General features: G+C 42.2%; 1 protein-coding gene across 4 annotated transcripts in view; it reads right to left on the bottom strand.

Moving 5' to 3' along the window:
* Positions 1-27,810, bottom strand: part of LOC117509345 (diacylglycerol kinase delta-like) — a 275,606-nt gene that overhangs the window by 132,157 nt on the left and 115,639 nt on the right. For all 4 annotated transcript variants that reach the window (XM_034169013.1, XM_034169012.1, XM_034169014.1 and 1 more), the window contains one exon: positions 18,827-18,923. In XM_034169013.1, the coding sequence (XP_034024904.1) occupies positions 18,827-18,923 (97 nt within the window). The remainder of the gene's footprint in view (positions 1-18,826; positions 18,924-27,810) is intronic.

Genomic DNA, 27,810 nt, shown 5'->3' with positions numbered 1-27,810 from the left:
TGTATTCTATCAGATGTCAGGAAAACTGTAACGAACACTACATAGGTGAGACTAAGCAACCTTTACACAAAAGGCTATACCAGCACCGCAGAGAGGGCGCCAGTGGACCTCAGTCTGCAGTTCATCTCCACCTTAAAGACACTAACCACACGTTTGAGGACAAGGAAGTTAAAATACTAGCCAGAGAGAAGAAATGGTTTGAGAGAGGGGTCAAGGAGGCATTCTTTGTGAAACGTTTGAAACCCAGCCTTAACCGGGGAGGGGGTCTGAGACACGCTTTATCCCCTGTTTACAATGGGGTACTCAGGTGAAAGCAGTTTCAGTCTTTTGTTCATGGTAATGAGTCATTCACTTCATCAGCAGAGTCGTCAAGGGAGCCATCAGGAGAGGGACAGCTGCCCTGTCATTAGGAGGGTGCTAACTAGAGCACAATAGGTGCTAATTAGAGCTATTGTTTAGTCACCAGCCTATAGCAGTCTGCCTCTCGGTAGGAGGGGTCTGGTTAGGTTTAAAACTCCAGCTTTTGTGATTTCTTGATTATTCTTCTCTACAAGAGTCAAGACAGAAGTCAGACCACCAGAGCAAGAATTTTAGCTGAGGAAGCGTCTGCGATTTGAAGCGAAACGTCCTCGCGTCAAGCAACCCAGTCCAGTCGAAGATTCAAGCTTCTCTACTATGTTAGACAGCATAGGATGGTTGTCTGTAGGATGACTTTAGAGGTAAAGAAGAAGAAGAGAGAGTGAGAGCTCAACAAAGGATCAGATGGAGGAAGCTGAAGGAGGAAGACTTTTGTGTAAAATTTAGCGAGCAGGTGAGAGAAGCACTGGTTGGAGGGGAAGCAATTATGGACAACTGGAAAAGTACTGCAGATGTGGTGAGGGAGACAGCTAGGACAGTACTGGGTGTGACATCTGGACAGTGGAAGGAAGACAAAGAGACTTGGTGATGGAATGAAGAGGTCCAGGAAAGCATAAGGAGAAAGATTAAAGAAGTAGAAGTGGTGAAAGTACAACCCCTGGCAAAAATTATGGAATCACCGGCCTCGGAGGATGTTCATTCAGTTGTTTAATTTTGTCGAAAAAAAGCAGATCACAGACATGACACAAAACTAAAGTCATTTCAAATGGTAACTTTCTGGCTTTAAGAAACACTATAAGAAATCAAGAAAAAAAGATTGCGGCAGTCAGTAACGGTTACTTTTTTAGACCAAGCAGAGGAAAAAAAACATGGACTCACTCAATTCTGAGGAATAAATTATGGAATCACCCTGTAAATTTTCATCCCCAAAACTAACACCTGCATCAAATCACATCTGCTTGTTAGTCTGCATCTAAAAAGGAGTGATCACACCTTGGAGAGCTGTTGCACCGAGTGGACTGACATGAATCATGGCTCCAACACGAGAGATGTCAGTTGAAACAAAGGAGAGGATTATCAAACTCTTAAAAGAGGGTAAATCATCACGCAATGTTGCAAAAGATGTTGGTTGTTCACAGTCAGCTGTGTCTAAACTCTGGACCAAATACAAACAACATGGGAAGGTTGTTAAAGGCAAACATACTGGTAGACCAAGGAAGACATCAAAGCGTCAAGACAGAAAACTTAAAGCAATATGTCTCAAAAATCGAAAATGCACAACAAAACAAATGAGGAACGAATGGGAGGAAACTGGAGTCAACGTCTGTGACCTAACTGTAAGAAACCGCCTAAAGGAAATGGGATTTACATACAGAAAAGCTAAACGAAAGCCATCATTAACACCTAAACAGAAAAAAACAAGGTTACAATAGGCTAAAGAAAAGCAATCGTGGACTGTGGATGACTGGATGAAAGTCATATGCAGTGATGAATCGCGAATCTGCATTGGGCAAGGTGATGATGCTGGAACTTTTGTTTGGTGCCGTTCCAATGAGATTTATAAAGATGACTGCCTGAAGACAACATGTAAATTTCCACAGTCATTGATGATATGGGGCTGCATGTCATGTAAAGGCACTGGGGAGATGGCTGTCATTATATCATCAATAAATGCACAAGTTTACGTTGATATTTTGGACACTTTTCTGATGTTTAAGGATGATGAAATCATTTTTCAAGAAGATAATGCATCTTGCCATAGAGCAAAAACTGTGAAAACATTCCTTGCAAAAAGACACATAGGGTTAATTTCATGACATAGGGTTAATGTCAACGAGCACATCTGATTTGATGCAGGTGTTAGTTTTGGGGATGGAAATTTACAGGGTGATTCCATAATTTATTCCTCAGAATTGAGTGAGTCCATATTTTTTTCCCTCTGCTTGGTCTAAAAAAGTAACCGTTACTGACTGCCACAATCTTTTTTTCTTGATTTCTTATAGTGTTTCTTAAAGCCAGAAAGTTGCCATTTGAAATGACTTTAGTTTTGTGTCATGTCTGTGATCTGCTTTTTTTCTACAAAATTAAACAACAGAATGAACATCCTCAGAGGCCGGTGATTCCATAATTTTTGCCAGGGGTTGTAGATGAGTTTAAATATTTGGGGTCAACTGTTCAAAGTAATGGAGAGTGTGGCAGAGAGGTGAAGAAGAGAGTGCAGGCAGGATGGAGTGGGTGGAGAAAGGTGGCAGGAGTGATTTTTGACTGAAGAATATCAGCAAGAGTGAAAAGGGAAAGTCTACAAGACAGTAGTGAGATCAGCTATGTTGTATGGTTTAGAGACAGTGGCACTAACAAAAAGACAGGAGGCAGAGCTGAAGATGTTGAGATTCTCTTTGGGAGTGACAAGAATGGACAAGATTAGGAATGAACATATCAGAGGGACAGCTCAGGTGGGACGGTTTGGAGACAAAGTCAGAGAGGTGAGATTGAGATGGTTTGGACATGTGCAGAGGAGGGACCCAGGGTATATAGGGAGAAGGATGCTGAGGATGGAGCCACCAGGCAGGAGGAGAAGAGGGAGACCAAAGAGGAGGTTTATGGATGTGCTGAGGGAGGACATGCAGGTGGTTGGTGAGACAGAGGAAGATACAGAGGACAGGGTGAGATGGAAACGATTGATCTGCTGTGGCGCCCCCTAACGGTAATAGCCGAAAGACAAAGAAGAAGACATATGCCAGGCCTGTGTGTGGCACTGTAACATCCCCAGAAAAAAAAAAACAGAAGACTAGAGCATGCGCATAAGCCGTGTACACGTGAATCCATTTAGTGCCTAAAGCTCCAGGTTTCCAACGCGACACACAGAGTAAAATAAAGCCTTTTAAGAGAAAGAGGGTTCACGTTGATCATCTGAAATTGACTGTGTATTTAAAGTGAAGCAGTGTGTTTGTCTGTTTTTAAAAAAACACGGTGTTGTGAGGGGCTCAGCGCTCTGCTCACACCGGGCGAGTCACAGCTCTGTCCTCGGCCACACTGACAAACAGTCTCTGACAGAAGATCCTGAGTGTTTCGCTTTTTAGGGCAACACACAACACTCCACAAACACAGTAACTTAAATAAAATAATAAAAAACAGCTGAAATGCATCTGCTGAATTGCAGAGAAAGAGGGATAAAAAACACATTCACGCAGGGATCCAGTCCAGCAACCTTAAAAAACAAACAAACAAACAAACAAAAAAAGGTTGGGGGAAAAAAAAACAAAAAAAAAACAAAACAAAAAAAAAACAAAACAGAAAGCCACATGCCATCACCATTTCACCAAAATGTCAAGACTGACACAGTGACATTGAGCCATTGCTTAGGGAGAGCCCTGGACTATTGATGCTGTTTAAAAATGCAAAAGTAACTTTTATCCAATTACTTAATTGCCAGAATAACTGATAGAATACTCGATTAAAAAAAAAAAAAAAAGAAAGCTGCAGCCCTATTTAGAACAAACCCATGAAATGCAGAAACTGATTAATGACGTTGGACAAATAAAGTGCATCTTGTTTGCAGGAAGCAGCGTAGGGGGCGCCCTGACGTGTGGCCTTGCTGCTGCTGTGCCCTCCTCCACTCCACGGAGCAGATATGAGTGCATACTGACACTGGAGTCGCGCCGCCGTCAGCTTGGGGGGAACGGGGACCTGCCGCAGCTAAAAACCGCGCAGCCCCCGCAGGGGGAAGGGGTGGGGTGAGCAGTGGTCGGAATGGGGTGTGTGATGGGGGGGCAGGAAGAGAGGTGAAGGTGTAGCAGGATGGATGACCTTAATGATGTTCAGCTGGTGGATTGAGTGCAGCTGGTTGTGGCAGAGGAGTGTTTGCATAAAAGAGGGAGTGTGTGTGCTCTTCTTTCTCTTTCTGGAGACTGACTGCAGGTGTTTGGACGTGTTCACTTCCATGTTCCCGTGAAGACAGGTAGGCGCCGGCCACAGCTGCAGGCTCGTTGAGGTGTAGTGGTGAGTGTTTAAGGAGGTGGTTTTGTTGTACAGAGACCTCTGTGTGGGCTGTCGTTGGTGGTGCGCTGCTGAGTTTGTGGTGCTCTTGACGCTCTGGGGTGGTGTCGAGTTACAGCTGATTGCTGTGACGGACGGTTTGGTATGTACAGCACAAAGTAAGCTCCTCTTTCAGACATTTGTTATATTTATTTGTTTAAAATGTAGGATTTTGGACAAGCTGTGGAAGGAGGCCCTGCTGCTTTGCTCTGGTGCTCTGCTGAAAGATTTCATCCTGCTGCGGCGGCTTTGCGCTGAGTGTGGACATTTGGAAAACTCTGCCAGCTACGTGTGCTGCTGGGCTGCGTGATGCAAGGGCGCCCTCATGTGGTCATAATTGGTGGTGTTTTAAATGAGTTTTTTTTTTATAAAATTGTCTTTTTAACTAGAACTTCAATTGTTAATAAATTATTTGTTTGTATTTGTGAACCACGTCTCTGTCTCAATTACAACGAACCTGTGTGTCTTAGGGAAGTTATTCAATTGTCGAATTCCCTGGGTGAAATTCCCAGGGTGGTGTCAGAAGTCCGACATACCATGTTCATTCATGATTTCTAATTGCCTTGACGATTGAGGAGTAAATTGTCCGCTTTGCCACAAAGGGAAAAAATGGAGCATGCTTCAGTCGTTGTCCATGTGTAACTCTGTCAGTTTATTGTCTTTGTGGGTTGAGATAAGAAGGAGCCAAATAATCTCACCAAGGCCTGAATAAATTCCTCTGGAGGTAAACAGTGGGCAATTTGTCCTTCAGGCTCGATAAGCCTGGACTGTTGTGGTTGAGCAGTGAAAAACACTTAACAGTTCCACTTGAACAACCAAATCCCAATTATGAATTAAGAATATTCACCGGCCTCCGAAACCTTCAACTTCAACTGCAAGGCACGCATCTGCTTCAAGATGTCATCCAATTTGCGTCTGAGTTCAAGAGTCATCGCAGCCTGAGAATGCACTGCCTTGCCAACCTTGTTAATCATGACGGAAAAGCGAGGGGCCATGGTTCTTGATGCCGCCGTCTTGCCAATTGTCCGGTAGATCAGGGCAGCACATAAGCCAAAAAGAACCAGCCCTGCTACCATGAGACCAAAAATGAATAAATTCTCGACGTCCTCAACGGAGAAAGGCGCCAAGCATGCCACATGCCAAGAGCCCCAGGAGTCGAGAACATAGCCCGCAGGATACGTTCAGGTAGGATCCCCCGGTCCTGACCTTCTTGTAGAAAAAATGGTGTCAATAGTGTTCCGAGACCAGCTGATCAATTCCATGGTAAATCCAATAGTAGTCCAATAGATCCAGTATCCAATATAAATTGAGGAATTCACAGTCTGGTGAAGTAGGGACTTGAAGGTTAAAGCAGGATGCAGAGATCAGGGAGAGTGGAGGAGATGCGACCACCCTTGTTGGAGTCCCAAGCTGATTTATAAAAATTATAAGGCTATAACGCTATGCGTGCTGATTGGCTGATTTCTGGTCTGATATTTTACATGATGGTCATGGTAACGATTGTCACATTACCATGACAATCATTCAGGATCGTGTATCAGATTTGCGAGTTTGTTTACAATTTTCACAGCACTAAATAAAGAGGACCATTCTCCAAGCCAATTTCATGAAGTGGAGGAATTCAGGGCTAGATCCAGAGTGAAAATCTGACAGATGCATTTTTGCCCAAAGACAAAAATAAAAATTGTATGCATCTTGTTATTCAATAATCTTCATTCTTTTATTTGTGTGCAACATACACTGTCACACTTCTTTAATATATTTATTATACTTCATGGACCATAGTGAACACTTCTTATTTGTATAAATATGATGTCCTAAAAACAACACTATAACAAAAATTGACATGACGGATCTTTGATCTCTGGACATAAATAGGAATAAACAAAATCTGACATTACTGGCACGAATGTCTTTCCATATATCTGAGCTGAGCTCTTGCAGCTGCTGTGCTGCACGTCAGGATGTAATTTGTAAAGAAATACAGCACGTCTCATTTTGGGAGGGAAAAAAAACGTTTTAGTCGATTGTAGTTTCTTGTTTGTAAGAGGTGTCATTTTATTTAAAGCGGCGATTCGTTTTGAAGTTATTAATTCTGACCGGACTCTGTCTCAGCAGAGAGCCGCGCAGCGTTTGGAGCTGTGACAATGAAACTGAGGATGAGTCTCATTTCTTGACTGCAACAAGACAAGAGTTCCAGTTAGTGACTTTAAACCACACAAAAGTGACTCACGGTATTTTAATAGCTTTGAGAGGGGTTAAGAAGCGGACTTGTCATTTCTGAAGAGCAGCGAATCAAAGAACCAACGAGCTAGTGGATCGAAGCATTGCTTCAATGGTTCACGCTTCAAAGTGGAGTTGCGCTGCAGAAACGGTTGATTACAGACCCGCTGCAGACCAAACCCTGAATATCTGACTTTATTTGTACATCCGTATGACTCTGAAACTCTCAAAAATCCGTATAATTTACAGACAATCCGTATAGGTTGACATGTATCGTCGGAAAACCACCGAAAATGTAATTTCAGTCATCATAGAATGCCTTTCAAACACACTGTTGTCTGAAAACTATTTATAAATGACTCACCGGTTCTTGCTGAAATAAGCGACATTTTCCTTGCACAACTTTTTTCCTGGATGCCATGATCATCAACTCGACTGGACTGACGCTATGTTTGTTTTATCCGGTTTGAATTTTCCTGTGTACACCTGTGTGGTGCATTGTGGGATAAAATCAAAAGCTGTGTTCACTGCGGGGACACGTTCGGCACTATTCGGGATTATCTGAGGTTTTTTTTTACCGATGACAAATGATGCGTAAAAAAATCTGCCAAACCAGTCTGGATCCAGGCCTGGAATTAACAGCAAATGAGCTGATGCAAACACAGCCACATAATAAACTCATTACAAACCGCGCTGTGCTCGGTCCATACGGGAATAACCTCTGTTAATAATCCTTTAATATCAATAACAATACAACATGGCCCATCCCAAGTGGACAGCAGCGCCACCAGCTGGCTACGAAGCTAAGGTATTCCTTTTTAAAACCCTATTAACTAAACCAATAAATTAGATGACTTTTATCAAAACTGGATCAACTTTAACTTTTGACCCATGTACAATCTGAAACTGACCTTTGTCATCCTTTTCGTTGTTTTTTACCCCATAAATCCATAACGTTCACTCACAGGTCGTCCAAACTATACCTTTTCAGAATTGTTATGAACACACAAATAATGTGGTATATTTTTCAATACGATTGGAACATTTTTCAATTTTCATTTTTGAAAAATGGTTACCATGGCATATCACTATCCAGATTGTTTTATATTATGTTTGACTCCAAATTTGGTGCTTTTATTACCAAATCCACAATTCATATGAAAAAAAAAAAAATTAGTTATGCAGCTCCACTATTTGAGAGTTTCCAGTACAAGAGTTGGCCCCAAAGACAATCTGGCACCAAACGGGTGAGTTAGATTAACTGATAATTTATTGATTCTTGTAATAGTAGCTGAAGGCTCGTGCTACTTGAGTCCACCTCCTTCAACACTCTTGCTGATGTACAAATCCAATGTATACTTAAGTACAGTATTTGAGCAAAAGTATTTTGTTACTGCTGTGTGCGCTGAATTCATTCCAGAAAGTCTGGTTGTAAGAAAGTCGAGGTTCGGTGTCGACTGACAACTGGAGTTGCTGTCATGTCACCAGAATGTGGACAAACTCTAAATGGCCTAGCTCGGGCTCAGCCACTATCGAATCAGGACCGGGCTCCAGCTACATCCAAGCTTTAGCGGTGGCCCAGCTGCCACTGAGCTGGGACCATATTCCAGCGGAGGCTGGCTTCCTCCGGGGTTACTGGTGCAACTGCCAGGCGTTTGACCAGACCGGTTTAGCCTCCAGGCCCAGTAGCGGCTAAATGTTGGGATGGACCCTTCTCTATGAAGTGGTCTGGTAACTACTTGAAGGGCTAAGGTAAAACCTTTTTTCTTGTCAATTCATCACGCCAAAAAAAGCTATAAGCGGAGAAGACCTGGACAAAATCAAACTGTCCTTGAACTTCATGTCAGATGAACTCAGTGGAGTCGTAAAACAACAATCCGAAATGCTTGGTTTACTGAAAGGGGGTTCGAGAGCTCAGAAAGCAAATGCAGAAGGCCAATAACATCGGAATACTGGAAAATCATTTGGATGAACTCGAGCAATACACTAGAAGGGAGTAATTGTTACAGGACTAAATACAAACCACCAGTCATACGTGAGGGCTGCAGCCGTTGGAAATGGAGCATCAAATCATTAATTTTTTTTCATCAAAGGACATCCACATTAACAACAGTGACATCACAGACTGTCACTCATTACCAAGAAAAGATAATTAGTCTCAACCTGCCATTATTATCTGGTTTGCGAACAGGAAGTTCAAGAATGATTTGCTTCAACAAACAAAAAAGTTCAGAGGGATGGATGTGTGTGTAAATGACCATTTGACAAAGAAAAATGCTGAGGTAGTCAGACAAGGAACAGCCCCGCAAAAGCAGAAGAAAATACAAGTAACCTGGACCAGAAATTGTAAAGTGTGGATTAAATTAAATGGAACACCAGAGGAGGCGAAAGTTATGTTGATAAGAGAGTTTTCAGACTTGGATCATTTTAAGTGATTGTTGAAACTGTTAAACAATTTGAGGAATTATATCTCATGTTTGATTCATATCATGGAGTTGGAACTTATTTAAATGCATCTCTTGGTCTGTGGATTATTTTTCTTTTATAATGATAATTGATTCTTTACAATTTACTTTGCACAGGAGCTCAATTTACAAGTTTTTGATGAGGTCAAACACAGATTTCATAACAATGAAAATAATACTGATCCAGACTGTTTTTTTTTTCTTGAAAACAGAAATCATCTTTGTAATTATTTTACTGACGAACAATGTAAGCATTGTTCTTTCATAAATGGGACATTTTCTATTATACATTTTAATAGCAGAAGTCTTTCTCTGAATTTCTCAAAAATTCTGGACTGTTTAAAAACTGCTAACAAATGTTTTTCCAGTTATTGCAGTGGCTGAGATGTGGTTAAAAGATGAGTATGTTGACTCTGTCCAGTTTGACGTTATGTTTTTTTTTGTTGCTAGAAATAGGGTGAATAAACGGGGTGGAGGTGTGTCACTCTATGTTAGATCTAGCCATCAATGTGAAACTGTTCACAATATGTCCTTTTCATGAAATATGTTACTGTGGAAATTACATGTGAAAAATCCAAAAACATAAGTTGCATTATAAGTTGCATCTATAGAGTTCCCGGATCTAACAAATATTTTTTAGTGGAGAAATTAACAGAATTGTACAACTCAGTTAAAAATAATAACCTTTTGTTTTTTCTGGAGACTTCAACATAGATTTTCTAAATCCTCATAGTCAAATACAATAGGTGAATTTTTAGACTCTGGGATTGTATCCAGTGATAACACATCCAATGAGGATTACTACAAACTCATCAGCACTTATTGATAATATATTAACAAATGTCATTGTTGGGAATTTAACGGGTGGGTTTCTTATTAGTGATCACTTGCCAGTCTTCATTGCTTATAATTCCATAGCTGATAAAACTGAACATACTGAAATCACAAATTTCAAAAGGAAAGTAACAGAGGAATCTATGGCAAATCTTAGAATGGATTTAATGCACCAAAACTTGCGTGACACTTACACCAATGATATTGATCGATCATACGAATCATTTATCTAAAATTATTTCCAATTTATACGATAAACATTGTCCACTGATGAAAAACATGATAATGAGCGAAATGCCGCTAAACCCTGGATCACAAAAAGACTGCTGAATGTATGCAAGAAGAAAAAAAATGTTTGTACCAGCAATTCTTCAAACTCAGAACATTTGAGGCTGAGAACAAGTACAAGACATATAAAAACAAGCTTACTAATATTATGCGATCTTGCAAAAGTCAGTATGCTACAGTGATTTATTGGAAAAAATAAAATAAACATTAAAGGTACTTGGAAGCTATTAAATGAAATATCAAAAAATAAAAGAGTTATCAAAGACTATCCAACATATTTTTACATAAATACTGAAATAATTGTTAAGGAAAAGGAAGCCACAGTAGATCATTTTAATAAAAATTTAGCAAATTCAATAGTATCTTCTAATATACGTTCTTGGGATAACAGTATAATAAGAAATAATCCTTCAGATTCAATGTTTATCACAGAAGCTGATTATTACAAAATAACTGATATAGTTCATGAACTAAAAGGAAAAAAAATCTACAGATTGTGATAATTTTGACATGTTTTTGATAAAAAAAAATTGACTGTGTTGCTAAGCCTTTAACTTATATTTGTAATTTGTCCTTAATGACTGGGAGATTTCCTTCCAAAATGAAAACATGTTTTTTAAACTATAGGCCAATCTCATTGTTACCTCAGTTTTCAAAAATTTTGGAAAAGATATTTATTAAGAGGTTAAATGATTTTACATCAAAACATCACACAGTAAATGAGCAACAATATGGATTTAGAAAAAAAAAATCAGACTACTTCATTGGCAGTGATTGATTTTGTGGAACATATTATGAATGCAATTGAAAACAGAATGCATTTGATACCATAGATCACACCTTATTACTGGATAAACTATGGAAGTATGGTATCAGAGGATTAGCCTATGATTGGATAGCAAGTTATCTGCACAAGAGGCATCAGTATGTTAATGTTGGGGTTGGGGTATGTAAATGGGGTAAATTCTGAATTTTTGAAGTGTACTTGTGGGGTGCCCCAGCTCTGTCTTTGATCCTTTGTTGTTTCTTTTATATACAACCCCAAATCCAATTAAGTTTGGACATTGTGTAAAATGTAAATAAAAACAGAATACAATGATTTTCAAATCCTCTTCAACCTATATTCAATTGAATACACCACAAAGACAAGATATTTAATGTTCAAACTGATAAACTTTATTGTTTTTGTGCAAATATTTGCTCATTTTGAAATGGATGCCTAAAACACGATTCAAAAAAGTTGGGACAGAGGGCAACAAAAGACTGAGAAAGTTGATGAGTGCTCAAAGAACAGCTAATTAGAAACAGGTGAGTGTCATGATTGGGTATAAAAGGAGCATCCCAAAAGGCTCAGCCATTAACAAGCAAAGATGGGGTGACGATCACTACTGTGTGAACAACTGTGTGAAAAAATAGTCCAACATCTTAAGAACAAAGTTTCTCAATGTTCAATTGCAAAGAATTTAGGGATTCCATCATCTACAGTCCATAATATAATCAGAAGATTCAGAGAATCTGGAGAACAACCAACACTGATTGTCCGTGACCTTTGATCCCTCAGGCAGCACTGCATAAAAAACCAACATCATTGTGTAAAGGATCTTTCTGCGTGGGCTCAGGAACACTTCAGAAAACCATTGTCAGTTAACACAGTTCGTCGCTACATCTACAAGTGCAAGTTAAGACTACGATGCAAAGCAAAAGCCAAACATCAACAACATCCAGAAACGCCGCCACCTTCTTGCGCCCGAGCTCATTTGAAATGGACAGACACAAAGTGGAAAAGTGTGCTGTGGCCTGATGAGTCCACATTTCAAATTGTTTTTGGAAATCATAGACGTCGTGTCATCTGGACAAAAGAGGAAAAACACCATCCAGATTAGTGTGGCTTCGTAGTAGTAGACTGCGGGTACTAGACTGGCCTGCCTGTAGTCCAGACCCGTCGCCCATTGAAAATGTGTGGCGCATTATGAAGCGCAAAATACGACAACGGAGACCTCGGACTGTTGAACAACTGAAGTCGTATATCAATCAATCAATCAATCAATCAATTTTTTTATATAGCGCCAAATCACAACAAACAGTTGCCCCAAGGCGCTTTATATTGTAAGGCAAGGCCATACAATAATTATGTAAAACCCCAACGGTCAAAACGACCCCCTGTGAGCAAGCACTTGGCTACAGTGGGAAGGAAAAACTCCCTTTTAACAGGAAGAAACCTCCAGCAGAACCAGGCTCAGGGAGGGGCAGTCTTCTGCTGGGACTGGTTGGGGCTGAGGGAGAGAACCAGGAAAAAGACATGCTGTGGAGGGGAGCAGAGATCGATCACTAATGATTAAATGCAGAGTGGTGCATACAGAGCAAAAAGAGAAAGAAACAGTGCATCATGGGAACCCCCCAGCAGTCTACGTCTATAGCAGTATAACTAAGGGATGGTTCAGGGTCACCTGATCCAGCCCTAACTATAAGCTTTAGCAAAAAGGAAAGTTTTAAGCCTAATCTTAAAAGTAGAGAGGGTGTCTGTCTCCCTGATCTGAATTGGGAGCTGGTTCCACAGGAGAGGAGCCTGAAAGCTGAAGGCTCTGCCTCCCATTCTACTCTTACAAACCCTAGGAACTACAAGTAAGCCTGCAGTCTGAGAGCGAAGCGCTCTATTGGGGTGATATGGTACTACGAGGTCCCTAAGATAAGATGGGACCTGATTATTCAAAACCTTATAAGTAAGAAGAAGAATTTTAAATTCTATTCTAGAATTAACAGGAAGCCAATGAAGAGAGGCCAATATGGGTGAGATATGCTCTCTCCTTCTAGTCCCCGTCAGTACTCTAGCTGCAGCATTTTGAATTAACTGAAGGCTTTTTAGGGAACTTTTAGGACAACCTGATAATAATGAATTACAATAGTCCAGCCTAGAGGAAATAAATGCATGAATTAGTTTTTCAGCATCACTCTGAGACAAGACCTTTCTGATTTTAGAGATATTGCGTAAATGCAAAAAAGCAGTCCTACATATTTGTTTAATATGCGCTTTGAATGACATATCCTGATCATAAATGACTCCAAGATTTCTCACAATATTACTAGAGGTCAGGGTAATGCCATCCAGAGTAAGGATCTGGTTAGACACCATGTTTCTAAGATTTGTGGGGCCAAGTACAATAACTTCAGTTTTATCTGAGTTTAAAAGCAGGAAATTAGAGGTCATCCATGTCTTTATGTCTGTAAGACAATCCTGCAGTTTAGCTAATTGGTGTGTGTCCTCTGGCTTCATGGATAGATAAAGCTGGGTATCATCTGCGTAACAATGAAAATTTAAGCAATACCGTCTAATAATACTACCTAAGGGAAGCATGTATAAAGTGAATAAAATTGGTCCTAGCACAGAACCTTGTGGAACTCCATAATTAACTTTAGTCTGTGAAGAAGATTCCCCATTTACATGAACAAATTGTAATCTATTACACAAATATGATTCAAACCACCGCAGCGCAGTGCCTTTAATACCTATGGCATGCTCTAATCTCTGTAATAAAATTTTATGGTCAACAGTATCAAAAGCAGCACTGAGGTCTAACAGAACAAGCACAGAGATGAGTCCACTGTCCGAGGCCATAAGAAGATCATTTGTAACCTTCACTAATGCTGTTTCTGTACTATGATGAATTCTAAAACCTGACTGAAACTCTTCAAATAGACCATTCCTCTGCAGATGATCAGTTAGCTGTTTTACAACTACCCTTTCAAGAATTTTTGAGAGAAAAGGAAGGTTGGAGATTGGCCTATAATTAGCTAAGATAGCTGGGTCAAGTGATGGCTTTTTAAGTAATGGTTTAATTACTGCCACCTTAAAAGCCTGTGGTACATAGCCAACTAACAAAGATAGATTGATCATATTTAAGATCGAAGCATTAAATAATGGTAGGGCTTCCTTGAGCAGCCTGGTAGGAATGGGGTCTAATAAACATGTTGATGGTTTGGATGAAGTAACTAATGAAAATAACTCAGACAGAACAATCGGAGAGAAAGAGTCTAACCAAATACCGGCATCACTGAAAGCAGCCAAAGATAACGATACGTCTTTGGGATGATTATGAGTAATTTTTTCTCTAATAGTTAAAATTTTGTTAGCAAAGAAAGTCATGAAGTCATTACTAGTTAAAGTTAATGGAATACTCAGCTCAATAGAGCTCTGACTCTTTGTCAGCCTGGCTACAGTGCTGAAAAGAAACCTGGGGTTGTTCTTATTTTCTTCAATTAGTGATGAGTAGAAAGATGTCCTAGCTTTACGGAGGGCTTTTTTTTATAGAGCAACAGACTCTTTTTCCAGGCTAAGTGAAGATCTTCTAAATTAGTGAGACGCCATTTCCTCTCCAACTTACGGGTTATCTGCTTTAAGCTACGAGTTTGTGAGTTATACCACGGAGTCAGACACTTCTGATTTAAAGCTCTCTTTTTCAGAGGAGCTACAGCATCCAAAGTTGTCTTCAATGAGGATGTAAAACTACTGACGAGATACTCTATCTCCCTTACAGAGTTTAGGTAGCTACTCTGCACTGTGTTGGTATATGGCATTAGAGAACATAAAGAAGGAATCATATCCTTAAACCTAGTTACAGCGCTTTCTGAAAGACTTCTAGTGTAATGAAACTTATTCCCCACTGCTGGGTAGTCCATCAGAGTAAATGTAAATGTTATTAAGAAATGATCAGACAGAAGGGAGTTTTCAGGGAATACTGTTAAGTCTTCTATTTCCATACCATAAGTCAGAACAAGATCTAAGATATGATTAAAGTGGTGGGTGGACTCATTTACTTTTTGAGCAAAGCCGATAGAGTCTAATAATAGATTAAATGCAGTGTTGAGGCTGTCATTCTCAGCATCTGTGTGGATGTTAAAATCGCCCACTATAATTATCTTATCTGAGCTTAGCACTAAGTCAGAAAAAAGGTCTGAAAATTCACAGAGAAACTCACAATAACGACCAGGTGGACGATAGATAATAACAAATAAAACTGGTTTTTGGGACTTCCAATTTGGATGGACAAGACTAAGAGACAAGCTTTCAAATGAATTAAAGCTCTGTCTGGGTTTTTGATTAATTAATAAGCTGGAATGGAAGATTGCTGCTAATCCTCCGCCCCGGCCCGTGCTACGAGCATTCTGACAGTTAGTGTGACTCGGGGGTGTTGACTCATTTAAACTAACATATTCATCCTGCTGTAACCAGGTTTCTGCAAGGCAGAATAAATCAATATGTTGATCAATTATTATATCATTTACTAACAGGGACTTAGAAGAGAGAGACCTAATGTTTAACAGACCACATTTAACAGTTTTAGTCTGTGGTGCAGTTGAAGGTGCTATATTATTTTTTCTTTTTGAATTTTTATGCTTAAATAGATTTTTGCTGGTTATTGGTAGTCTGGCACCGTCTCTACGGGGATGGGGTAATGAGGGGATGGCAGGGGGAGAGAAGCTGCAGAGAGGTGTGTAAGACTACAACTCTGCTTCCTGGTCCCAACCCTGGATAGTCACGGTTTGGAGGATTTAAGAAAATTGGCCAGATTTCTAGAAATGAGAGCTGCTCCATCCAAAGTGGGATGGATGCCGTCTCTCCTAACAAGACCAGGTTTTCCCCAGAAGCTTTGCCAATTATCTATGAAGCCCACCTCATTTTTTGGACACCACTCAGACAGCCAGCAATTCAAGGAGAACATGCGGCTAAACATGTCACTCCCGGTCCGATTGGGGAGGGGCCCAGAGAAAACTACAGAGTCCGACATTGTTTTTGCAAAGTTACACACCGATTTAATGTTAATTTTAGTGACCTCCGATTGGCGTAACCGGGTGTCATTACTGCCGACGTGAATTACAATCTTACCAAATTTACGCTTAGCCTTAGCCAGCAGTTTCAAATTTCCTTCAATGTCGCCTGCTCTGGCCCCCGGAAGACAATTGACTATGGTTGCTGGTGTCGCTAACTTCACATTTCTCAAAACAGAGTCGCCAATAACCAGAGTTTGATCCTCGGCGGGTGTGTCGTCGAGTGGGGAAAAACGGTTAGAGATGTGAACGGGTTGGCGGTGTACACGGGGCTTCTGTTTAGGGCTACGCTTCCTCCTCACAGTCACCCAGTCGGCCTGCTTTCCCGGCTGCTCGGGATCTGCCAGGGGGGAACTAACGGCGGCTAAGCTACCTTGGTCCACACCGACTACAGGGGCCTGGCTAGCTGTAGAATTTTCCACGGTGCGGAGCCGAGTCTCCAATTCGCCCAGCCTGGCCTCCAAAGCTACGAATAAGCTACACTTATTACAAGTACCATTACTGCTAAAGGAGGCCGAGGAATAACTAAACATTTCACACCCAGAGCAGAAAAGTGCGGGAGAGACAGGAGAAGCCGCCATGCTAAATCGGCTAAGAGCTAGTAGCTACGCTAAGCTAGCGGATTCCTAAAAACACGCAAAGTGAATAATGTGTAAATAATTTAGAGGTGATTCAGCAGAAGGAGTGCTTTAGTTAAGGCACGTAAAGATTACACTGGGAAACAAATCGTAATCTAGATAACTAGATCAATCTAACTGCGCAGATTAAACAGCTAACAGATACAGAAAAACACCGCTGTGCTCCGGAACAGGAAGTGATACAATACCGCAGTGAGAGCCAAGCAAGAATGGGAAAGAATTCCACCTACAAAGCTTCAACAATTAGTGTCCTCAGTTCCCAAACGCTTATTGAGTGTTGTTAGAAGGAAAGGTGATGTAAAGGCCCAGTTACATGGCACTTAACGAAGGGTGACGAAGCCCTGACGAAACAAGAAATCTGGACTTTGTTGACTGTCGTTGACATCGTTTAACCTTCGCGCAGCCTCATTCCTGCAGCTGGCGCGACGTCAGGATTTTTAAACTGTTGAAAAATCTGAACAAAGGGCAACGAAAACCTCAGTTTGTCTGTGTCTCGTTTTGCAGTTGTTCTTGACATTTTTTTTAATCGTTTGTGTAGTTTTTCTCACGTTATTGTTTAATTTGACTTCGTTGGAGCAGCTCAACGTTTTCACACAGCGCAGAAGCCAGTTTGTGAGCGCGGAGGCTGCTGCTGCTGCTTCATGTACCGTTGGAAATTACAGGGCAAACTCAGCCTGCTTGCTAGGATTTTTTATCTGTGTGGGGGGGCAGCTTCAATGGGCTCAGGCACCTTACATAGGCCAGAATTAATCTTTTGTGTGGATATAATTAATTATTTTGCCACAAACTGTTGAATTTAAAACAACAAAAAAGTTGTGTAATTTCCGACGGTACTTGAATGCAGCATCAGCGGCAGTAGGAGCTGTTCCGTGCGCTTATTATTTTTTATTAAATATAACAATCTGAGTGTAGGAATGAAAATCCATTCCTTCTGTACATGTGGCAACAGGTAGATGAATCAAAATGATGATATAAAGAGCTGTTCTGGAAGGAAGAAGTCACGTTGTGGATCAGTGATCAGCTGGTGGAAAAACCGCATGTGAGTCAATGTGCGCGTTCACACGCACTGATTAATTTACTGCTCTGATATATTCAATCATCTTTACACTTATATTTATATTTATTCTCCATTTTGACAGTTTTCTGTTATAAATAAATAAATATATATGGCTTAGAACATAATACAGTGATACAGCAGTGACCACAGCGCACTTTTTTTTTCTTTTTTTTTTTAAATTGGAGGAAGACGGAGCGCGCATTGTGTCGACAGACAGTGAGGATTCTGATAATGATGGAGATGATCCCTCTTTTGTTCTGGACGAGAAACCAGAGCAGGTGGTCCACCATGCGGACATGAAAGACTCGCTAGCAGGCTCTTAATGAGCCTTTCATTGGCATCAAGTGTGTTGGAACAGGGAGACAACTAAGAGTGTCAGGAAGGTAGATCTCGAGGACCAAACTTGGGCACCCCTGGTCTTAAAGAATCAAGTCCTCAATCTCTGTAGCATAAACGGGATGAGAGTCTGGACTCTCACTGGAGGAAATGCCAGTCCATCACAGTTTACTAACCCAGCCAAGGATGGCACCTTTTTACAGCTGATGGACTGGAAAGATGCAGATCAAATGTCTTGTCCAAACACTCGTGACCACGAATTGAACCCAAGTCTACTTATTGCTCTATGACCTTTCAGTCAAATGACATATTCATTAACGGTTTCAAAAACATCATTTTATCAGCGGCCAGCACAGTGGTTTAGTGGTTCGCATAGTTTCAATTAATTTTATTGATATACAGCCAAATCACAACACGCTGCCTCAAGGCACTCGCTCACAGTGAGAAGGTTCCAGGCTCTCTTCCCACCTAGTTCTGTCTGTGTGGAGTTAACTTGTTCTGTCCAGGTTGCACCCTCTGGGTGCTCCGGTTTTCAAAGACATGAAGGTCAAGTGGAATCGATAAATTGACTGTAGGTTTGAAGGGGTCTTTGTCTGCCTGCATGTGGCCTTGCGATGGACTGGCATTGTGCCCAAGGTGAAGCCCACCTCTCACCCAGTAACTGCTGGGACACGCTCCAAACCCACCATGACCCTGAATCAGGTTACGCATGTTCAGAAAATGAATAAATCAATCAATTTTATCCATTAAAAACTGTGCGATTCTCTCACCTCCAGCAGAACTCTCTGTTCCAGGTTCTTGTAGGTTCTGTGAAGCAGCTCTTTGGTTCCCAGAACTCCGTACCACATCATGTTCTTCGTTCGACTCCTGAACACAAAATCATTTCAGGAAATTAACAAACTGTTGACAATAAAAAGATCAATCATTCTACTGTGACAAGAGGGTCAACATTTTAAAATTTTTTAAATAATTCTCAATTGTGATCCTCTTTTTCCATGTCGATGTGCTTCCATGATTAGCCCCTGACCTACGGCGGTCTCCACTCTTAGCCCCTGACCTATGGCGGTCTCCTCTCTTAGCCCCTGACCTATGGCAGTCTCCTCCCTTAGCCCCTGACCTATGGCAGTCTCCTCCCTTAGCCCCTGACCTACGGCGGTCTCCTTCCTTAGCCCCTGAGCTATGGTGGTCTAACTCCTTAAGCCTCAGTCACAACCCATCTTAGGAGTTTTTAATCCTGCAATCCCCTGGTTCCTGTAGGTCCTACATCTCGCATAAGATTTATTTATTATCTTTGTAGTCTTACTACGATGGTACAGACATTCTAAGGCCTTTGTACAAGTGGCAAGATGATTGTGCATTTGTCTTGAGATAAACGGGTGGACCTGATGCTACCTGTTGCACAGACGTACTATGATCTTGACATTGTAGTAGGACTGTTGTAGGAACCGCCCAATTGCCTTTTATGTCTTACATTTATTGTAGCTATCTCAAATTGCCTGTACTTACATAGTACAAAGACCATACATGTCTTACAACCTTTGTACTGCCATCCTGCAATAAGACTGACTGACATATTGTCGACGGTATATATATGGGAAGAACATCAGATAAAAACATCAACACAAGCCTAGTTGTCGACATCTTCATCATCGGTTGGTGATCTCAACACAAGCCTAGTTGTCATCATCTTCTTCATCGGGTGGTGATCTCAGTGATGGCAGTTGCAATACCTCCACAGAGACTCCAAATCCTGGATTTGGAGCTGCAGTTAAGGCGAGCTGAAGAAGAAGATACTAGTCGTGTTTAGCGGTCAAAGCTATATCGGCCACGGCGATTTTGATACTGTTTCTGTGATACTATAGTTGCTGACAATGGATCAAACAGGCAACCCTTTATACCTGGATCATTCTCACACGATAACCCAGCTGACTGGGTTATAGCAGTGGGTAGATGGGACTCATTAGCCCTGTTAAGGCGGTCCACCTAGGGGAAGGAAAACCCTGATGTTAAACCCCCAGCCTGGGTTACTGCCCCCATGCCTCCGAGGAAGGTTCTTTAGCCAGAGGCTAGGAGAAGGTCACTCTGATGTAAAACCTACAGTCTGGTGGTCGCCACAGCCGTCTCAGCTTGTCTGTGCCACTGTGGAGTGCCACCTTGTCTAAAGAGTGGAATTGGTGTGCGTGAGCTGATCCCCACTTTAAGCAACGAGCGCAGGCGGGAAGGAAAGCCCTGCAGCGATGGGAAGAGACGAAAACAGCAGGTGCATGATGGCACTGGGAGCTGCAGTCTCGATCCTGCATGCAGGCGGCTCAGGAGCTATGGTCGTTTGATTGCTGACCCGAGACAACAGCATCATCCGGCAGGGCCCTGGGTGACCAAGCAGCCCTGTTTAGTGATAGCCCTGCTTGCTCCACATGGAGACAGACAGAAAAGGTGGTCTAAACATGGCTTGTCTCACTAGACCCAGTTGGCTCACCACTGCCAACGGGCATCACTACACGCGGTGCGAAAAGAAAAACAAAGAACATGAAAATTGCGTGCTGGAATGTACGCACAATGATGGACTCAGACAATAGCGATCGTCCTCGAAGACGCTCAGCCTTAGTCACCAAAGAGCTAGCAAGGCTTGACATAGACATTGCTGCACTCAGCGAGGTGAGCTTTGCAGACCAAGGGTCACTCACCGAGGAAGGTACAGGCTACACACTGTTCTGGTCAGGGAAGGCTAAAGAAGATCGTCGACTCTCAGGGGTCGGGTTCATGATTAAAAGCGCCATAGCACATAGGTTACACAGTTTGCCAGTTGGACATTCTGACCGACTCATGTCACTCCGGCTCCCCATCAACAACAAGGATTTTGCCACTATTGTTAGTGTGTATGCCCCAACCATGCAGGCCGACATCGGAGTTAAGGAGGCTTTCTATAGCGATCTGCACAACCTTCTACAGCGCGTCGACACCCAGGACAAGCTCCTCATCATGGGAGATTTCAATGCCAGAGTGGGCCGGGACTCTGATGTATGGAAGGACGTGCTAGGGAAACATGGCATAGGCAACTGTAACGACAATGGCCGCCTGATGCTGGAGTTCTGCTCTGCACATGACTTGACGATCACCAACAGCCTGTTCCAACAGAAAGAGAGATTCAAAGCAACCTGGAGACACCCACACTCCAAACACTGGCACCTTCTGGACTACATTCTGACGCGACAGACGTACTACATACCAGGGTGATGCCTATACGGATAATCGCTTGGTCCGTTACAAGATTGCTTTCACTTTCAAGCCCCCTCCTAAGAAGAAAGGCCCACAGTTTAAGAAGCTACAAGTCCATAAGCTGCAAGACATAGACACAAAAAATGGAATTCCAGGCCAAACTAGAGGAGATACTGGGTGGAGAAGAAGGCCTGCCTGATGACCCTGAACAACAGTGGATGAGATTAAAGACCATCCTTCAGGAGACGGCAGAAGAAGTAGTGGGTTTCTCAGCCAGGAAAAATAAAGATTGGTTTGATGAGTCTGATGCACAGATCCAGGAACTACTAGAAAAGAAACGTGCATGCCACAAGACTTTTTTAGCTAAACCTGATGACCACTCTCCCAAGACAGCTTACAGAAATGCCTGCTCCACACTGCAAAGCAAGCTCCGCATACTGCAGAACGACTGGTGGCTAGCTTTTGCGGAGAAGACACAACAAAATGCCGATGCCGGAGACATGCGCTCCTTTTATCAATCAATCAATCAATCAATTTTTTTTTATATAGCGCGAAATCACAACAAACAGTTGCCCCAAGGCGCCTTATATTGTAAGGCAAGGCCATACAATAATTATGTAAAACCCCAACGGTCAAAACAACCCCCTGTGAGCAAGCACTTGGCTACAGTGGGAAGGAAAAACTCCCTTTTAACAGGAAGAAACCTCCAGCAGAACCAGGCTCAGGGAGGGGCAGTCTTCTGCTGGGACTGGTTGGGGCTGAGGGAGAGAATCAGGAAAAGACATGCTGTGGAGGGGAGCAGAGATCGATCACTAATGATTAAATGCAGAGTGGTGCAGACAGAGCAAAAAGAGAAAGAAACAGTGCATTATGGGAACCCCCCAGCAGTCTACGTCTATAGCAGCATAACTAAGGGATGGTTCAGGGTCACCTGATCCAGCCCTAACTATAAGCTTTAGCAAAAAGGAAAGTTTTAAGCCTAATCTTAAAAGTAGAGAGGGTGTCTGTCTCCCTGATCTGAATTGGGAGCTGGTTCCACAGGAGAGGAGCCTGAAAGCTGAAGGCTCTGCCTCCCATTCTACTCTTACAAACCCTAGGAACTACAAGTAAGCCTGCAGTCTGAGAGCGAAGCGCTCTATTGGGGTGATATGGTACTACAAGGTCCCTAAGATAAGATGGGACCTGATTATTCAAAACCTTATAAGTAAGAAGAAGAATTTTAAATTCTATTCTAGAATTAACAGGAAGCCAATGAAGAGAGGCCAATATGGGTGAGATATGCTCTCTCCTTCTAGTCCCCGTTAGTACTCTAGCTGCAGCATTTTGAATTAACTGAAGGCTTTTTAGGGAACTTTTAGGACAACCTGATAATAATGAATTACAATAGTCCAGCCTAGAGGAAATAAATGCATGAATTAGTTTTTCAGCATCACTCTGAGACAAGACCTTTCTGATTTTAGAGATATTGCGTAAATGCAAAAAAGCAGTCCTACATATTTGTTTAATATGTGCTTTGAATGACACATCCTGATCAAAAATGACTCCAAGATTTCTCGCAGTATTACTAGACGTCAGGGTAATGCCATCCAGAGTAAGGATCTGGTTAGACACCATGTTTCTAAGATTTGTGGGGCCAAGTACAATAACTTCAGTTTTATCTGAGTTTAAAAGCAGGAAATTAGAGGTCATCCATGTCTTTATGTCTGTAAGACAATCCTGCAGTTTAGCTAATTGGTGTGTGTCCTCTGGCTTCATGGATAGATAAAGCTGGGTATCATCTGCGTAACAATGAAAATTTAAGCAATACCGTCTAATAATACTGCCTAAGGGAAGCATGTATAAAGTGAATAAAATTGGTCCTAGCACAGAACCTTGTGGAACTCCATAATTAACTTTAGTCTGTGAAGAAGATTCCCCATTTACATGAACAAATTGTAATCTATTAGACAAATATGATTCAAACAACCGCAGCGCAGTGCCTTTAATACTTATGGCATGCTCTAATCTCTGTAATAAAATTTTATGGTCAACAGTATCAAAAGCAGCACTGAGGTCTAACAGAACAAGCACAGAGATGAGTCCACTGTCCGAGGCCATAAGAAGATCATTTGTAACCTTCACTAATGCTGTTTCTGTACTATGATGAATTCTAAAACCTGACTGAAACTCTTCAAATAGACCATTCCTCTGCAGATGATCAGTTAGCTGTTTTACAACTACCCTTTCAAGAATTTTTGAGAGAAAAGGAAGGTTGGAGATTGGCCTATAATTAGCTAAGATAGCTGGGTCAAGTGATGGCTTTTTAAGTAATGGTTTAATTACTGCCACCTTAAAAGCCTGTGGTACATAGCCAACTAACAAAGATAGATTGATCATATTTAAGATCGAAGCATTAAATAATGGTAGGGCTTCCTTGAGCAGCCTGGTAGGAATGGGGTCTAATAAACATGTTGATGGTTTGGATGAAGTAACTAATGAAAATAACTCAGACAGAACAATCGGAGAGAAAGAGTCTAACCAAATACCGGCATCACTGAAAGCAGCCAAAGATAACGATACGTCTTTGGGATGGTTATGAGTAATTTTTTCTCTAATAGTTAAAATTTTGTTAGCAAAGAAAGTCATGAAGTCATTACTAGTTAAAGTTAATGGAATACTCAGCTCAATAGAGCTCTGACTCTTTGTCAGCCTGGCTACAGTGCTGAAAAGAAACCTGGGGTTGTTCTTATTTTCTTCAATTAGTGATGAGTAGAAAGATGTCCTAGCTTTACGGAGGGCTTTTTTATAGAGCAACAGACTCTTTTTCCAGGCTAAGTGAAGATCTTCTAAATTAGTGAGACGCCATTTCCTCTCCAACTTACGGGTTATCTGCTTTAAGGTACGAGTTTGTGAGTTATACCACGGAGTCAGGCACTTCTGATTTAAAGCTCTCCTTTTCAGAGGAGATACAGCATCCAAAGTTGTCTTCAATGAGGATGTAAAACTATTGACGAGATACTCTATCTCACTTACAGAGTTTAGGTAGCTACTCTGCACTGTGTTGGTATATGGCATTAGAGAACATAAAGAAGGAATCATATCCTTAAACCTAGTTACAGCGCTTTCTGAAAGACTTCTAGTGTAATGAAACTTATTCCCCACTGCTGGGTAGTCCATCAGAGTAAATGTAAATGTTATTAAGAAATGATCAGACAGAAGGGAGTTTTCAGGGAATACTGTTAAGTCTTCTGTTTACATACCATAAGTCAGAACAAGATCTAAGATATGATTAAAGTGGTGGGTGGACTCATTTACATTTTGAGCAAAGCCAATTGAGTCTAATAATAGATTAAATGCAGTGTTGAGGCTGTCATTCTCAGCATCTGTGTGGATGTTAAAATCGCCCACTATAATTATCTTATCTGAGCTAAGCACTAAGTCAGACAAAAGGTCTGAAAATTCACAGAGAAACTCACAGTAACGACCAGGTGGACGATAGATAATAACAAATAAAACTGGTTTTTGGGACTTCCAATTTGGATGGACAAGACTAAGAGTCAAGCTTTCAAATGAATTAAAGCTCTGTCTGGGTTTTTGATTAATTAATAAGCTGGAATGGAAGATTGCTGCTAATCCTCCGCCCCGGCCCGTGCTACGAGCATTCTGAGTTAGTGTGACTCGGGGGTGTTGACTCATTTAAACTAACATATTCATCCTGCTGTAACCAGGTTTCTGTAAGGCAGAATAAATCAATATGTTGATCAATTATTATATCATTTACCAACAGGGACTTAGAAGAGAGAGACCTAATGTTTAATAGACCACATTTAACTGTTTTAGTCTGTGGTGCAGTTGAAGGTGCTATATTATTTTTTCTTTTTGAATTTTTATGCTTAAATAGATTTTTGCTGGTTATTGGTGGTCTGGGAGCAGGCACCGTCTCTACGGGGATGGGGTAATGAGGGGATGGCAGGGGGAGAGAAGCTGCAGAGAGGTGTGTAAGACTACAACTCTGCTTCCTGGTCCCAACCCTGGATAGTCACGGTTTCGAGGATTTAATAAAATTGGCCAGATTTCTAGAAATGAGAGCTGCTCCATCCAAAGTGGGATGGATGCCGTCTCTCCTAACAAGACCAGGTTTTCCCCAGAAGCTTTGCCAATTATCTATGAAGCCCACCTCATTTTTTGGACACCACTCAGACAGACAGCAATTCAAGGAGAACATGCGGCTAAACATGTCACTCCCGGTCCGATTGGGGAGGGGCCCAGAGAAAACTACAGAGTCCGACATTGTTTTTGCAAAGTTACACACCGATTTAATGTTAATTTTAGTGACCTCCGATTGGCGTAACCGGGTGTCATTACTGCCGATGTGAATTACAATCTTACCAAATTTACGCTTAGCCTTAGCCAGCAGTTTCAAATTTCCTTCAATGTCGCCTGCTCTGGCCCCCGGAAGACAATTGACTATGGTTGCTGGTGTCGCTAACTTCACATTTCTCAAAACAGAGTCGCCAATAACCAGAGTTTGTTCCTCAGCGGGTGTGTCGTCGAGTGGGGAAAAACGGTTAGAAATGTGAACGGGTTGGCGGTGTACACGGGGCTTCTGTTTAGGGCTACGCTTCCTCCTCACAGTCACCCAGTCGGCCTGCTTTCCCGGCTGCTCGGGATCTGCCAGGGGGAAACTTACGGCGGCTAAGCTACCTTGGTCCGCACCGACTACAGGGGCCTGGCTAGCTGTAGAATTTTCCACGGTGCGGAGCCAAGTCTCCAATTCGCCCAGCCTGGCCTCCAAAGCTACGAATAAGCTACACTTATTACAAGTACCGTTACTGCTAAAGGAGGCCGAGGAATAACTAAACATTTCACACCCAGAGCAGAAAAGTGCGGGAGAGACAGGAGAAGCCGCCATGCTAAATCGGCTAAGAGCTAGTAGCTGCGCTAAGCTAGCGGATTCCTAAAAACACGCAAAGTGAATAATGTGTAAATAATTTAGAGGTGATTCAGCAGAGGGAGTGCTTTAGTTAAGGCATGTGAAGATTACACTGGGAAACAAATCGTAATCTAGATAACTAGATCAATCTAACTGCGCAGATTAAACAGCTAACAGATACAGAAAAACACCGCTGTGCTCCGGAACACGAAGTGATACAATACCGCAGTGAGAGCCAACCACCAGCATCACCACCATGAAGCCCTTAAGACCATCAATGGGCCAGCACATCAAGTGCAAGCACCCCTGCGCTCCTCAGACGGCTCCACCCTTCTGACGGACAAGGAAACCATTATGCAGCGTTGGTCAGAACACTTTGAAAACCTCTTCAGTGACAAGCGCACTGTGCAAGAGTCATCAATTGAGAAGATTCCCCAGGTGGAGGTGAAATGGGAACTTGATGACCCCCAACACTTGAAGAGATCCGAAAGGCCACCACGCAGCTGAATCCAGGGAAGTCTCCTGGCATAGATGGCATCCGAGCAGAGGTGTACCAAAATGGAGGTGAGGCAGTCCTCGACAAGCTTCAGATTCTCTTCTCCAGTTGCTGGGAAAAGGAAATGGTTCCACGACCTTCGGGATGCGGTCATTGTCTCCCTGTACAAGAACAAGGGCGACAAGTCCGACTGTTATAATTACCGGGGCATCACTCTCCTCTCAATAGCAGGTAAGATTTTGGCTCGAGTGCTGCTCAACAGGCTTACCCCTACCATAGTGCATGAAAATACTCCCGAGAGTCAGTGCGGATTTCGGGCCAACAGGGGAACCACTGACATGATCTTCATCCTGAGACAGATCCAGGAGAAGTGCAGAGAACAGAACATGGCCCTTTATGCAGCCTTCATAGACCTAAACAAGGCTTTTGACACGGTCAGTCATGAGGGTTTGTGGAAGATTCTTGCACGCCTTGGCTGCCCTCCAAAGCTCCTCACCATCATCCGCCAGCTGCATGAAGGCCAGATGGGACAAGTGAAGTACAACGGGACTCTGTCCGGCAGCTTCCCCATCTCAAATAGCGTCAAACAAGGTTGCATCCTCGCGCCCACTCTGTTCTCCATCTTCTTCAGCATGATGCTTCGTGAGGCCAAAGAAGACTTAAGATCACAGAACAGCTAATCATGGAGCTGCTCTTCGCAGATGACTGCGCCCTCGTCGCCCACACGGAGCAAGCATTGCAGCACATTGTCAACTGTTTTGCTGAAGCAGCAAGAGCCTTCGGCCTCACCATCAGCCTGAGAAAGACAGAAGTGCTATATCAACCGGTCCCCCATACAGCATATACCCCACCCCAAATCAACATCGAGGGTACCAGCCTGAATGCAGTAGAGCACTTCACGTATCTCGGTAGTGTTATCTCAAACGACGCATCTGTTGCCAAGGCAGGGCTTGACAATAAGGCAATTTATGCACTGGCCCACAGGGCCAGTAGAATCTGAAAGTTACTGGCCCGGATCAAAATATCACTGGCCCATACTTTCACGCCTGTGCCGAACCGGGGGGTAACTAATAAGAATTTTTTAAATCAACACTCAGACATTAGAATTGGGTTTCCTTAATGTAAAAACA

This window comes from Thalassophryne amazonica, chromosome 4, assembly GCF_902500255.1.
Source record: "Thalassophryne amazonica chromosome 4, fThaAma1.1, whole genome shotgun sequence".
NCBI classification, from domain to species: domain Eukaryota; kingdom Metazoa; phylum Chordata; class Actinopteri; order Batrachoidiformes; family Batrachoididae; genus Thalassophryne; species Thalassophryne amazonica.
Note: the sequence above shows the minus strand (reverse complement) of the source record. Positions and strands in the feature narration are given on the sequence as shown.